The following is a 13,804-nucleotide window of genomic DNA, read 5'->3' on the forward strand; positions in this document are numbered from 1 at the left end:
GTACATGATAACATCGCCATCAAATACAAATTACGAAAGGAAGATAATGGTGACAAATGGGGTAATGTAAATCTCCCACGTACAACTAGCTTCGTCTCCATTTGGCATTGGCATTGCTGCACTGAGTGAGTATTTTATTTTATTTTTTAACTGGAGCCTATTTGGGCCTATTATTACACTTAGTACTAATACGATGCGTACACCAGACTGACGAGTAAAGATTCAGCAACCGCAGCACCACCGGCTTAAATCTCAAATCACGAATCACAAGAAAAGCTGTCACAGATACCGGAATCTCAATAATAGCGGTTTCCGTTAGCCGTTAGAGAGCGGAGGCAACTAAATTGACGGAGTAAAAACAGCTGCTCACCGTGTCTCTGCATCTGCACTGAAATTCGTGAATAATATAGTTATTTTGTTTAATTTTCCAAATTAGAACAATAATCATCGCCGCATTGAAGTTGAGGGAAGGAAGGAAATGAAAGGTGGTGGTGGAGTCGGTCCCGCGAAGCGGCGATGGAGAGGTCTGGCCTTTGGCGTTCTCTTCCTTGTGATCTTATCAATGCTGGTTCCCCTTGGATTCTTGCTTGGCTTACACAATGGATTTCACTCTCCAGGTGCCTGTTACCAAATCTTTTAGATCTGCTTCCGATTAGGTCACTGTATGCAATCGTGAGTCGGATTTGTAGATCTAGATTTCACTCGGTCTTTTTCTTTAGCAATTTGAACCAGATCTCTGATTGTACTCACTCATCTATGCTCTAGTCGTTTTCATTTGTGCTTTACCTATGCCTGCAGGATTTGTGCCTCTTCAACACAATTCACCTTCTGTAAGTAGTTTATTTTTCCTGATTCTAATGCAAATGTATTATTTTATCCAGAAAATAGCGAAACATCAAGTTAAAGTAGTAAATGTGCTAATCAATTTTTATCTTCTGAGGAAATTGTTTAGTCGTAATAATTAGTGCTTTGAATTTTCTTATAGGGGGATCGTACAAGACATGTAGATAACCTTGTGAGAAAATTAGGACCTACTCTACCAAAGGTTGGTTTTTCATTATGCTCCTTTATTTGTGTATTGTTTCTGAAATACGATGCTTTGAATTTTTATCATATATAATTGGTGTTGATGAGGCTTGAATTTTTTTGCAATGAAATTATACGATGATGATCAAGTTGCTATATTCTTGTGTTAGCTGTAGATTGTTTGAGGATATACATTGGGTTTATTGTAGATCGATTTACAGAAATTAGGACATGTTTTCTTTTGGCTTAAGTACTGAGAATTGGTCTCATAAGTCTTACCAATTACTCAGACTTAAGACATAAAATACTTGCTGGCATCTAAACTTCTAGTTTCAAAATTTACCTATCCCAGTCCTTGCACGATTTCCTTTTTCACCAAGACTATAGATGCTATGGTCAAGGAATTGACATAGCACTAATATTATTGTATTGTGTTCTGTAATCAATGAACGATACTAAGAGAAGTGGGTATGGAAAATGAAGTTAATTTGAGACAGATAAGACAAAGGTAGAATAGAACCTTTTTTCACCTCTTGATTGGTATCTTTATTGTGCATCAACAAAATGAAATGAACAAACTTTTTAACTGTATGATCAAAAACCTCAATAATTCAGTCTTATTTCAAATAGAATAGATTTATGTTTGGTTCTCTATGCTTGTGTCTCTTATTATGGTGCTGTAACTTCATTACTTATCATCGTTCTTCACCTGAGTTCTTCCAAGTTCCAAAGTCTCACTTGAATAGAAATTTCACATGCAAAAACTCCATAAAGTGTTCATTTTTCTTCTTATTACACTTTTATTGCAAACTAATCACTGGCTTTTTTTATCTTTGATAACTATTAATGCCTAAACAAAAGAATCCAAGCAAGAATGAAACAAAGAATTAAATATTTTGGTTTGGGGCAAAAACCTCCAATATGCCATAAATGGAATCTCAACAGCAGAACTATAAGTTTATCATTTTATCTGAGACTTGCTTATGATTAAAGTATAGGTTTGGGGCATACCATTCTTCTTGAAACCCAATATTCAGGGTCAACTCAGAGCTTTTTTCTCAATGGGCAGGAAATAAGTTTTTTTTCTTCAAATGAAACAACATTAATAAGCAAAAACTATGATTTGGCATATTAATTCTGGGTAGTAGGTTCTGTACTTTGCTTCTAGTGTGCTAGCTTTAGAGGGCTTCTGCTCTGACCTTCATTTTTCCCTCATCTTGAATCCTTTTTTTTATCATTTAATAATTTGGAGAAATTGAAATTTGCCGCCATTAGTAGCAGTGTCTGCCATATTCTGCATCTGTTGAGTGTGAAGGTCACTATATGGCCTAAGGGTATCATCTATCTTTGCTAGTATATACTCTGGGTTTGTACTAAAAAACTTGTGGTTATATAATATGTTCGCTAATTATTGGGGATTAAGATATTGGATAAAACACTCATTTTGTAGTCTATATCATTTTAGCAGTTGATCCCATAGTTTTAGGCTCTTACGCATTAACACATGTTTTTCGTAGCATCTCCTCCATCTATCCATTAATATGTAATCTAATGTGAATACCTTAACTTGTTTTTACAGTTATCAGTTAACCACATTAATAATAGTGCTCAACTTTATGTGTTATGTTATTAAGGTACACATATTCCAAGTTACTTGTGGCTCCTGATTAGGCTAGCAAAATTACCTCATATGGTTTTGTTTGATAATGATCTTTACAACCATAATACAGTAGTCTATGTCTGTATGTCATATTCGCATTTAACTCTTTCTTTTCACTTTAGGATATTCTTAAACACATTGTACATGAAGCTAAAAATGAAACCAGCAGTACAAGTGCCACACGTAAAAGTTATCAGAAGAAAGGTATGGTTGAACTCATTTTTCTTAACTGTACGTTGGATGATTAACCAATCCCTTCTATTAAATTTTGGTTGGAACATTTTTTAATGTTCAACAGGTATTACAATTCCGCCTCAAGTTGTGATGCAACCACACAGCAATAAGAATGTATGCATATTCTCAAAAGTTTGTTACATGCTATTCGGTAAATTCTTTTAGTACTATATAGCATCTCTATAAATAATTTGATTTTCTCTCGCAGGTTAGGAAAGATAGTGGCAAAGCAGGAAAGGAAGGTGGCATTGATGGAAGTGTGGAATTATGTGAGTTGAAATATGGGAGCTACTGCATTTGGCAAGAAGAAAATAGGGAAGACATGAAAGATTCCACAGTGAAGAAATTGAAGGACCGGCTTTTTGTAGCCAGGGCATATTTTCCTAGTGTTGCAAAAATGGCAGCCCAGAACAAGTTGTCTCGTGAACTGAAACAAAATATTCAAGAACTAGAGCGTGTCCTTAGTGAAAGCACTACAGATGCGGATCTTCCTCCAGGGTAAGTTATGGTGCATCATTCACTACTTCATAAAATTCCATGAATAAGGCCAACTACTCCAGTTTGATACTGTGAGGATACTGATTCATTTACTAACTAGAAATGTTAGTTTACAATGAAATACTGTACTCCATTTCAAATTGAACATTTGAACTTCCACTAGCAAGAAGCTTTAGGAATGAGGTAATTGTCCTTTCCAACTTTTATCCTTCAAGTGTCGGAAAAACTAGAGGAGCCACCTTAAGTTAGTATTTCACCAGAAGGAAACATTGGAAAAATGTATTTTCATTTAGGGAAACTAGACACTTTATTGAAGCCGGGAATGAAAAAAATTGGGAAGTTTCACACAGATGCAATATTTGGACAATTTGTTCTTTTGCAGTCTGATCTGTTTGTTCATTTTCTCTCCTTTATGCTGCTTTTGTCCTGATGCAGGAGTAGGGGCTCTATCTTGTAGCTTACTTAGATCTAGCATTTACTAATTGGGTGCCATATCTTGTCCAGAAGTACTATTCCGTATGGGGTGTTTATCTTTGTTCATCTGATATTTTAATGTGTTGCTTTGGGTAGAACTATACCATATTTCTATAATATCTGGTAAATTAATATAACCTCAGCACATTAGAGCAAGGTTCGTATATATTACTCTGACTCATTTCTCTTGGAAAGTATCAGTGTCCAACACATGTCGGGCACATATTTGGACGTGGGGATGGGGGTATGAGTATGACCCTGGGAAGATCTTCCAAATACATTGAAGAACTTAGGAAATTGAACATACCTATGTCATATGCACACTTGTATCCGACATTCTTACTTGATTCTGAGTTACATAGCTTAGTTTTGATTTACTTGGGTGTTGTTTGATGAACTGAAAAAATTAATTGCTGAAATAAATTATAAATTTGTTTGGTATTTTACTTAAAATTAAATACCGGATATAATTAGATTGTTTGATAAATATAAATTTTAAAATATAATATAGTTAAAAGAAATAAAAAGTGTTGAAAATATTCTACATTAAGTGAAAAGTAGGTTCTTGTCTACTTTAACATGTTCCACATTTTTTCATTTAAAAAATTATAACAGACAGGTTTAATTTTAGATTATCAAACATGCTCAAAATATTAAATCATTGAAATTATAAATTTTCAAAGAACCCCCCCAAAGTCTTTCCTTTTGGTAGATTGGTTGAGTAAATAGCGGTCACAGTAATCTTATGTTATTTTGAATGCTCATATTTCATGCTTGAGCACAAAGTATATTTTATTGGTTTGTATCAGGATTCAAAAGAAGTCGGCAAGAATGGAAGCTGCAATAGCCAGAGCCAAATCAGTCACTGCAGATTGTAATAATGTTGACAAGAAATTGAGACAAATTTGACCTAACTGAGGATGAAGCTAATTTTCACATGAAGCAGAGTGCCTTCCTCTACCAACTTGCGGTCCAGACGATGCCCAAGAGCCATCACTGCCTATATATGAGACTAACTGTAGAATATTTCAGAGACGATTCATTTGATAAAGAGCTGACAGAAAAATTCTCTGATCCCACATTACAACACTATGTTATATTCTCCAGTAACGTCATTGCATCATCAGTTGTAATAAACTCAACTGTCATGCATGCAAAGGTATGTGTTAGTCTTTCTTTGATATCATGTCATTGTTCTATGTCTGAATTCTACTGGCTGGACTGACTGGTTATCCTGCAATATTTCAGGACAGTACGAACCAGGTTTTTCACGTGCTGACTGATGGACAGAATTACTATGCAATGAAATACTGGTTTCTCAGGAATACATTCAAGGATGCTGTGGTTCAGGTTTTGAATATTGAACAGCTTATTCTGGATTACTCCGATAAAACGACTCTATATCACCTCAACTCACCTCTGGAGTTCCGAGTTTCCTTTCACAACAGTGGCAAAACACCAGCAATCCATAACAGAACACAATACATATCCATCTTTTCTAATTCCCACTATCTTCTCCCTGAGGTATTCAAAAACTTGGAAAAAATAGTGATTCTGGATGATGATGTTGTCGTCCGCCAAGACTTGTCAACACTCTGGAAATTTAACATGGGACAGAAACCGATGGGTGCTGTCCAAATTTGCTCTGTGAGATTGGGTCAGCTGAAGAGTTATTTGGGCGAAAGCAGCTTCAACGAAAATTCATGCTCGTGGATGTCTGGATTGAATGTAATTGATCTGGTTAGGTGGAGAGAACTAGGCATTTCTGAAACCTACTGGAAGTTGGTAAAAAAGGTAAGTGAATGTAATGTAGATAATATCTCGTATCAGTTCAATTACATGTGCAACACACTGTTTAAAAATGACATTAATATTGCACGACTGTATTCAACCTCTATCCTAAATCCATTTGACATAGAACGATGCAGAGCTGCAACAATTAAACTAGTAAAACTCAGTGTCACTTTCATTTCTGTGACAACAGATGGGCGTGAAGGAGGAATCATCTCTGCTGGCAAGCATGCTTACTTTTCAGGACCTAATCTATGCTCTTGACAGCGAGTGGATTTTATCGGGCCTTGGGCACAACTATGGGATTAGTATTCAAAGCATAAAGAAAGCTGCGGTGTTGCACTATAATGGAAATATGAAACCCTGGCTTGAGCTGGGAATTCCGAAATATAAGGTGTTCTGGAGGAAGTTTCTAAACCGCGAAAATCATTTTCTGAATGAATGCAATGTAAATCCATAATGAGCCAGAGATGGAATTGACACTTCGAATCCTTGGAAAATTCGAGGGCTCAAGGACCTAAATGGTGAGAATTCTGACACCGACCTAGATTTTTGAAGGGTATTAGATGGCAACAAAAATTGTAGCTGCGATGACCTCAACGGGTGCATATATGTGTATGTGTTCTGAAATTTTTTCAGTAAATAAAAAAAAATGGAACTTCAAACCCTCTGGGGGTGGCTGAATCTGCTAGGGGAAGATGGATTTGGGGTATTGAAGTGATTGTTCAAGAATACACACAGATAGAGTGAGCTTTCATTATCTTCTTCCGTCTAGTTTTGTGAATTAACATACGTAGAGAAGGGGTCCGATTTGCATCTGTTCCAAGGGTTTTCAATTTCAATGGCCATTCCCAGTTCAAGAAAATGCATGCATCCATGGTTGTTGGTGTCAACCGAATGTGGTATTACTATCATGCCCTTCAATTTTTTTTTGGATTTTACTATTTCATTATTATTATTTTTTGTCTATCTCACTAACTTTTCATCCAATTAGAGAACATTATACATTTAAACGTACTTGATTTTACGGTTTCTAGGTTCTTGCAATAGTAACAGTACCGACTGATCTAGCACTCGGTAACTGTTGCACTTGTTTGGTTACCACGTATGCAATGATATTTGTAAGTGAAGACAGGAGAAATGGGTAAAATGGTACTTTTGAATTTTGGCAAACACATGGTTGTCGTTTTGCCACACATAGTATCATGTTCTAAATGTGTCTTCCGGTTTATAGATGGAAAGGTTGAAACAGCAATAAGTGGGCTAGTGAGACTTGTCATGCAGATAATAGTCAAAAGGGTGCCATAATTGGGAACTACAAGTTAAGAGAATGTGTGCACATGTTTCCCTGCCCTTATCTTAATAAAACTTTTTACATCTTCCCTCATGTGTCAATTGTCTAACCTGTGGATCTTACTCACTTGACACGATTATGGCTAAAATTGTCGTTTCTTTTTGAACTTCTTGATTGTTACTGGTTTGACAATTGACAATTGAACTTGTTTTTAAGCCAAAGCGAGTGGGTTAGAACATTTGACAACCTTACTGTTTTCTACACCTTTTCTAAATAAGAAAACAAGGTTGAAACTCCCATCTTCATTTATTTAGTGGTTGTCATGTTGCATTCCATTTCTATATCATGAAATGATGAATCATAGGATCAATACTCGAATGGTAAAAAAATTTGATTTTTTAATGAAAATAATAGAATCCTGTAATGAATGAAATAAAATTCAACTTCTTTTTTGAAGAACGAAATGTCGAAAATAGATGCTTCATCGTTGCATGTTGAATGGTGTAGGGGAAGCCTCATATGTTACTACGTTCACCAATAGCTTGAAAGTAGTTGGGGCCGAACTGAGTCGAGTTCGAGTATTGTTGAGCTTGACTCGACTCGAAAATTCTAAAATGGAGTTTGACTCGGTTCAAAAATTTGAAAGCTCAAATCGAACATGAAATCATGAATTGAAGTTCGAAAAAGCTCGTCAAAACTCAAAATAAAAAAAAATATTGAATTTAACTCTTTGAAACATAAAATCAAATTCGACCTTGAATCTTAAGTACATGAAATCTTTTTATTATATATATATTTTTTAAAATAAACACGTGTTAATATTATTAATAATTTAATTTTTTAAAATAAAATTTTCATATATAATTTTTTTGAGTTATTCTTGAGCTTTTCGAGTTAAGTAGTTCATTTTGGCTCAATAGAAATTCGAGTCGAATATTTATCAAATGTTAACCGAATAAATCTCGAATAGCTCACAATCTGTCTCATTTCATTTACAAAGTTAGAAACCAATACTAATTACTAAACAAAACAAATAATGACCTTTCTGATTCATTTAGCAAAAGAGAAAAACCATATGTTAATCTCACAATAATAATACAAAATGTGAAACGTAAATGGGCAATGGGCACAACAGAGTGGGATCCCTTGAAGCATAAGCACCATTTCCTCAACAAGTCAAAGGCATACAAATATATGGCCAAAGAGCAGAGCAAATTAAGAAGAAACATAGAGAAAAAAAGAGAGGAGAAAACAAGCTAGCGGAGTAGAGTCGTGGCGGCGGCGGCGGCGGTGGCGGTGGCATGAATGGGTCTCCAGGCAGAAGCGGTAAGCAAGCAAAGGTCTTTCCAGCCGAGCTTGAGTGCACCTTTGTCTTCAACCAGGGTGTAACCGTCGGAGGGGAACATTCCCAAGAGCAACGTGGCCTGCGTGGCGGCGTTACCAGCGAGGGAGATGGGCTTGAACCCGGACTGCTGCAGCTTCTCCCTCCAGTTATGGAACTTGACCTCCTCGCTGGTCCTGGAAGGGCCGCCGAGAGCGAGCACGTTTCGTATCTCTTTCGAGAGTAGCTGCTGCTCCACCACATGCCGCTCCTCGCTCTCCTCGCCGTAGCTAGCTCCGAGTGAATCGAACAGGGCGGAGTAGTAGTGTATGGCTTCCACAAACCTTCCCAGAAATGAACCGCCGTGGCTCAAGTCTTGTTCTACTACCGTCACTACTTTGGGTGCCAATCTGAATCCCAAACACACGTTTTACATTATTCATACCAACACAACAGCACCTGTTAGGCCATATACTATTACAATACTCTCTCTCTATATATATTAGGATCACCTACGTACAGATAACTAAAATTTCAAATCACTAAATTAAGAACTTAATAACAATATTTATGTTAAATCACAAATCTTTAGTTTTAATCAAATTATGCCATTTTAACTTCTATTATTATTAGATTAAGCCATTGAGCTACACTAATTTCACTGCATGATTTTAGTGTTACACATTACGTAATAAATCTGTCATCTATTGAAGGTAGTGAAACTAGAAACCATCTTTTTGCTGAATGCAAAGTTTCTTCTTCAATCTGGAATTCCATTCTTCTGCTGTCTGGCATCAGAAAACCTCCATTCTCTTGGTCCAGTCTTATGGTTTGGGTGACAGCGAAATGAAAGGGAAAATCTTTAATTACTGTCATTCTTAAACTGTCGTGGTGTGCATTCATTTTTGCCATTTGGGAAGAAAGGGATCGTAGGACTTTCAGAGGGATTAGCGGATCAGAGGATGATATAGTTCAATCTATTAAGCAGACTATAAATCTTTATCTAAGCAATAGATCTATCAATAGATTAGATAACACTAATTTATTTCTTTGTAATCAATGGGGTATAGCTTGATTTTTGTTGTATAGGTTCCCCTCTTTTGTTCCTTTCATTGGATTGTTTTTGTATTAAGTTTCTGCTTTCTTGGATAATAAACCTTACTTATCCAAAAAAAAAAAATCTGTCATCTATTTATGAGTAGAAAATTTTAAATACGAAAAATCTCCTTTAATATATAAATAACAGAAGTCCAATGGTACTAAAAGCTTGCAACTTATGCTAAATTATATACGAAACAGCCCTTGAAACCACAGATATTTGGTCACAGGGACAGGCCAGTTATATGCTTCAGAAGACGACATGAATGTGTGTATGCATGATCATCCTGCCTTAATGTATGTGTATAATCGTAATGAATATGCATTAATCGTGTTCAAATCGAAATTTTGAATATAAATCGTGAAATGTTAATCACCTCTGAAGCAGCCACAATACATTGGTATCGGAACCGGTGATGTCGTAAAGCGAGTGCTGCAACCAGTGAACCGCCACCGCCTCCGTCTTGCCGACGTTGAGACTGTCAGGCTCGATGTTCCCCACCTTGTCAGCCACCGGGAAAAATTCGAAAGGAATCCCCAGTTTGTCTGCAAAATCAGTTAAACGTTTACCGGTGGTTTCCAGGGCCTCTAAGGAGGTTCCGAGCCCCGTGAGGCGGACGTGCGGTGGTCCGCCGTGTCTGGAAGCGAGAATGTGAAACAGTCCAGGCCATTGCAAGCCTTGCATTATGTCAAGATCTATAATGTGCACTCTCTCCTCCCTCTCGAACGCTTCTTGTATGGCTTGATTTGCTGTGAAATGGGAGAACTTGACGAATGGACTTATCCCATTGAACACCTGAAAAGCCGACACCAGTTTTTGAGTATGGCTCGCCGGAAAAGAAGGATATCCGCTGCATATTCCCAAGCAAGAGCTGACGAGCCTCGCCGAGATAGCCTCCGAAAAATACGCCGCCACGCGCTGAGCCGACGTTCCGAACGGCGTCGACAGCTGCGAGAGCTCTAACAGCATCCTATTTGCATCCTCCAAGTTATTAGCCGAAACCGCCTCGGCGCATTGGAGTAGCAATTTCAAGAGGTGCAACCCTTCTTCATCTCTCTTCTGTTGCCGGAGCTCCTCTTTCCGGTCTCTACCGCCACATGCTTGGACTGCTTGAACGGTGGAAGCCGGTTTCGCCGTCGAAGTCGTTGTCTTCTCGACCGGTGAAGCTTTTTCTTGTACCAACGGCTGCTCCTCGGCGAGCTGGTGTTGGTTTAACGATGGAACCGGCGGTGTAGTCGTCGCCGAAGGGCTACTGCTAATCTGATTGTTAGAAGAGATCAGAAGTGGTGTTATTTCCCAACTGAAGTATTGACTCATGTCACCGGAATCTATGGCGGAGTCCATGTTAAGCGTCAACCCAGATGAGCCTTGTTGTTGACCATGCTGGCTCGGCAACGTCACCTCCTGCAGATGCAATGACGGCGCCTCCTTTCTTCGCCTTTCAAGTGGATCCATTAAAGAACGGAGCCTGTATTCAAGTAAAGCAGCGAGGTTCGGATTGCAAGGGTAAATAATCTCCCGCACGTTGTGAATAAGCTGAGGAACGGAAACATTAGCCGAGATGTGGATAAGGTCCCGTATAACGCCGTCTATCCACGCCGTCGCCGAATTATCATCCATAGAATTCGAGATCGGAGTTAAAGAAGCAGGGACGGTATTATTCGCCGACGTGACGGTTACCACGGTGGAGGAAATGTTGGCGTTTCCGTTTCGATTCCTGTCCGTTGGTGGAAACAAAGGCAAACCCGAGAACCCACACACGGCGGGATGCTGAGGACTAGGGGAAGAGACGGTGTCGATAACAGCAGAAAAATTCGAGGCCTTCGAAGATAAAAGAGCAGGTGGCCCGGCTGACGTCAAGGCTGAGAAATTCGTACAATTGATAACAGCACTACTATTATTATCCATATTAGTGGAGTAGTTGAAGGGTGGATTAGGGTTATTACTAGCCGCCATGAAAGAGCACACCATGTTGCTATCGGAAGAACCAAGATTGCTCCGGCGAGGAAACCTCTGGCAATCGGCAATCTCAGAAGCCATTCTCTTCCTCATGGTGCCGCTTCTCACTGGGTTTTCTTCGATGCTGCTGCTGTTAATATTGTTCCTTCTTCCTCTTCCATTCTCACCTACCAAATCACAAGCTGCCATTAACAACAACAAAATCACTCTTCAATCCTCATCTAAACAAAACCAGACAGAGCTCTACTGCAACAAGTACGATTATATATATATCGATGATAACAACAATCCAAGCAGAAAATGGTACGAGAACAAGGACAGCAGCTTTGGGATTCCTCTAAACTCAGGGCTAAACAAGATAGCTAGCGCGACATCTCATGGAAGAGGCTAAACTCTCGAGATAACGTTATCGAACAAATTATTTCACGAGATAATGCTCTTCCAAGATTAATTGCTCAAATATGGTGAAATCTACAGTGTTGACCCGTAGGTCGTCATGCTATTCGGGCGACCTACTAGGTCGCCATGTCTTTCCGGCGAGATATGAGAGAGATTGCATGTGCCATGCACGTTCCAACACGCTGGGCATCCGAGGGCATCCGACCGAGACTATCCGAGCGAGCTATGCGAGGGCATCCGAGGGCAAGAGGAATCACACGAGGAAGAGGAAGTGCATGGCGACCTATAAGGTCGCCCGGATTACATGGCGACCTACAAGGTCGCCCGGAGGGCATGGCGACCTATGCTTGGGGACGTGCATGGCTGGCCACGTAATAGGTCGCTCGGAAGGCATGGCGACCTACGGCCTCGAGAGTTTAGCCCATGGAAGATGAATACTTTAATGCATGGGAACGCCGTTGGAGAAAAAGAACTGGAGAAATCAAGTATGGAGGGTTTGAAGAAGAAGGAGAATGGTTCGTGGGGGATGGGTGCATGAATTTATTGTCACTTCCAAAATATATAAGCAATTATTGTTATCATTCAATTACTAACATTTATGTTATTACCTAAAATAAAAATACTCACATTTATATAGGTGGGTATGACAATATATAAACTATATTTAATAAAAATACTCATTAAATTATCATAATGATTAAAGAAAATATTATTCTCCTTTAAGATATTGAGTTTGAGCAAATTACGTTGGTAGGATATATATATATATATGTGTTGTTAATGATTAAATAGTATTCTGAACAGATAATACCTTAATCACATAGAGTATTCAAAAAAATAATTGATATTGTATTGGTATAAGTTGATATAAATAATTTTAAGGGTAAATAACACATGTGGTATATAAACTATCGGTTTTAGTCGTTTTAATACTTAAACTTTTATTTTTTTTAAATCATACCTAAAGTTTAGTTTTAGTTTCATTTTAGTACATCGTCGTTAAAAAATTTAGTTTTTGTTTCATTTTAGTATCACATTCCATTTAACGTTAAGTTTTGAAATTTTAAAGTTCATGTACTAAAACGAATCAAAACTAATAGTTTAGGTACTAAAAGTGTTAAGTTTCTAATGACGGGTAGTAAAATGAAATGAAAACTAAACGTTAGGTATGGTTTTGAAAAAAATTAAAAGTTTAAGTATTAAAATGAACTAAAAGTGATAGTTTAGATACTAAATGTGTGTAGTTTAGCTTAATTTTAATTTATTCTTATTAAAATTTCAGTATATGAACTCAAACGATTTTAATGAAGAGATGGTTTTTTTTTTCTTTTGAGATTTTAAAGATTTTAGAATCGAACACTTATATCTGTAAAGTTTATGTTATAAACTATAAAAAAATTCTTAAGTGATTAATACGAAACGTATATAAAAAATATTTAAGTGATCAATAAGAGTATATCTTTTAATTTAATTTAAAGATTTGAACTACATTGTTGACCAGTGTTTTGAAAACTGGATCGGATCGGCTGGTTCAACCGGGAACTGTTGTCTGGTCCGGTTCATTGTAATACGATTAAACTGCTACTACTGAACCGGACAGAATCGTTGAACCGTTCGAACCGGACCGGACTGTGAACCAATTGAAAACCGGTTGAACCGCCAATTTTTTTTTTTTAAATTAAACCAAACAACATCGTTTGTTAAACGAGCCGAGTCGAGCTCGAGTATTGCTAAGCTCGACTCGAACTTGAAAACTTTAAAAGTAAGCTCAACTCGACTCAAACTCACGAGCTAAAAATTATCAAGTTCAACTAGATCTCGAAATATAATATAAAAACTTGAACTCGAAAAGGCTCGAACTCAAAAAAAAAAATTAGAAGCTCGACTGAAGCCTAAAATTCGAGCTTGATTGAAGTGAAAAAATAATTAACTCTATGCTCACCAAAAGGCTTCATGATTTTGAATGCCAAATTACCTCTATTATTTATAGAAGTTAGTTGTGATGCCCTTCTATGTTTCTTAGCCATGTGGGATTGTTTTGTTCTCATA

The 13,804-nt window shown here is 37.6% G+C and overlaps 1 protein-coding gene and 1 pseudogene across 1 annotated transcript; one reads left to right on the top strand and one right to left on the bottom strand.

The window, feature by feature from the left end:
• Window positions 1–220: 220 nt before the first annotated feature.
• LOC120213809 lies at window positions 221–6,639 on the top strand (annotated as a pseudogene).
• Window positions 6,640–8,062: 1,423 nt separating this feature from the next.
• On the bottom strand, window positions 8,063–11,545 carry LOC120213808 (protein SCARECROW-like). Its single transcript, XM_039211875.1, has 2 exons — window positions 9,774–11,545; window positions 8,063–8,708 (listed from the first exon to the last, which is right to left on the bottom strand). The coding sequence occupies exons 1-2, from the start codon at window positions 11,543–11,545 to the stop codon at window positions 8,234–8,236; spliced, it is 2,247 nt and encodes a 748-aa protein (XP_039067806.1). The 3' UTR covers window positions 8,063–8,233.
• Between the last annotated feature and the right edge of the window lie 2,259 nt (window positions 11,546–13,804).

Source organism: Hibiscus syriacus, unplaced genomic scaffold, assembly GCF_006381635.1.
Source record: "Hibiscus syriacus cultivar Baekdansim isolate YM2019G1 unplaced genomic scaffold, ASM638163v2 tig00110044_pilon, whole genome shotgun sequence".
NCBI classification, from domain to species: Eukaryota; Viridiplantae; Streptophyta; class Magnoliopsida; order Malvales; family Malvaceae; genus Hibiscus; species Hibiscus syriacus.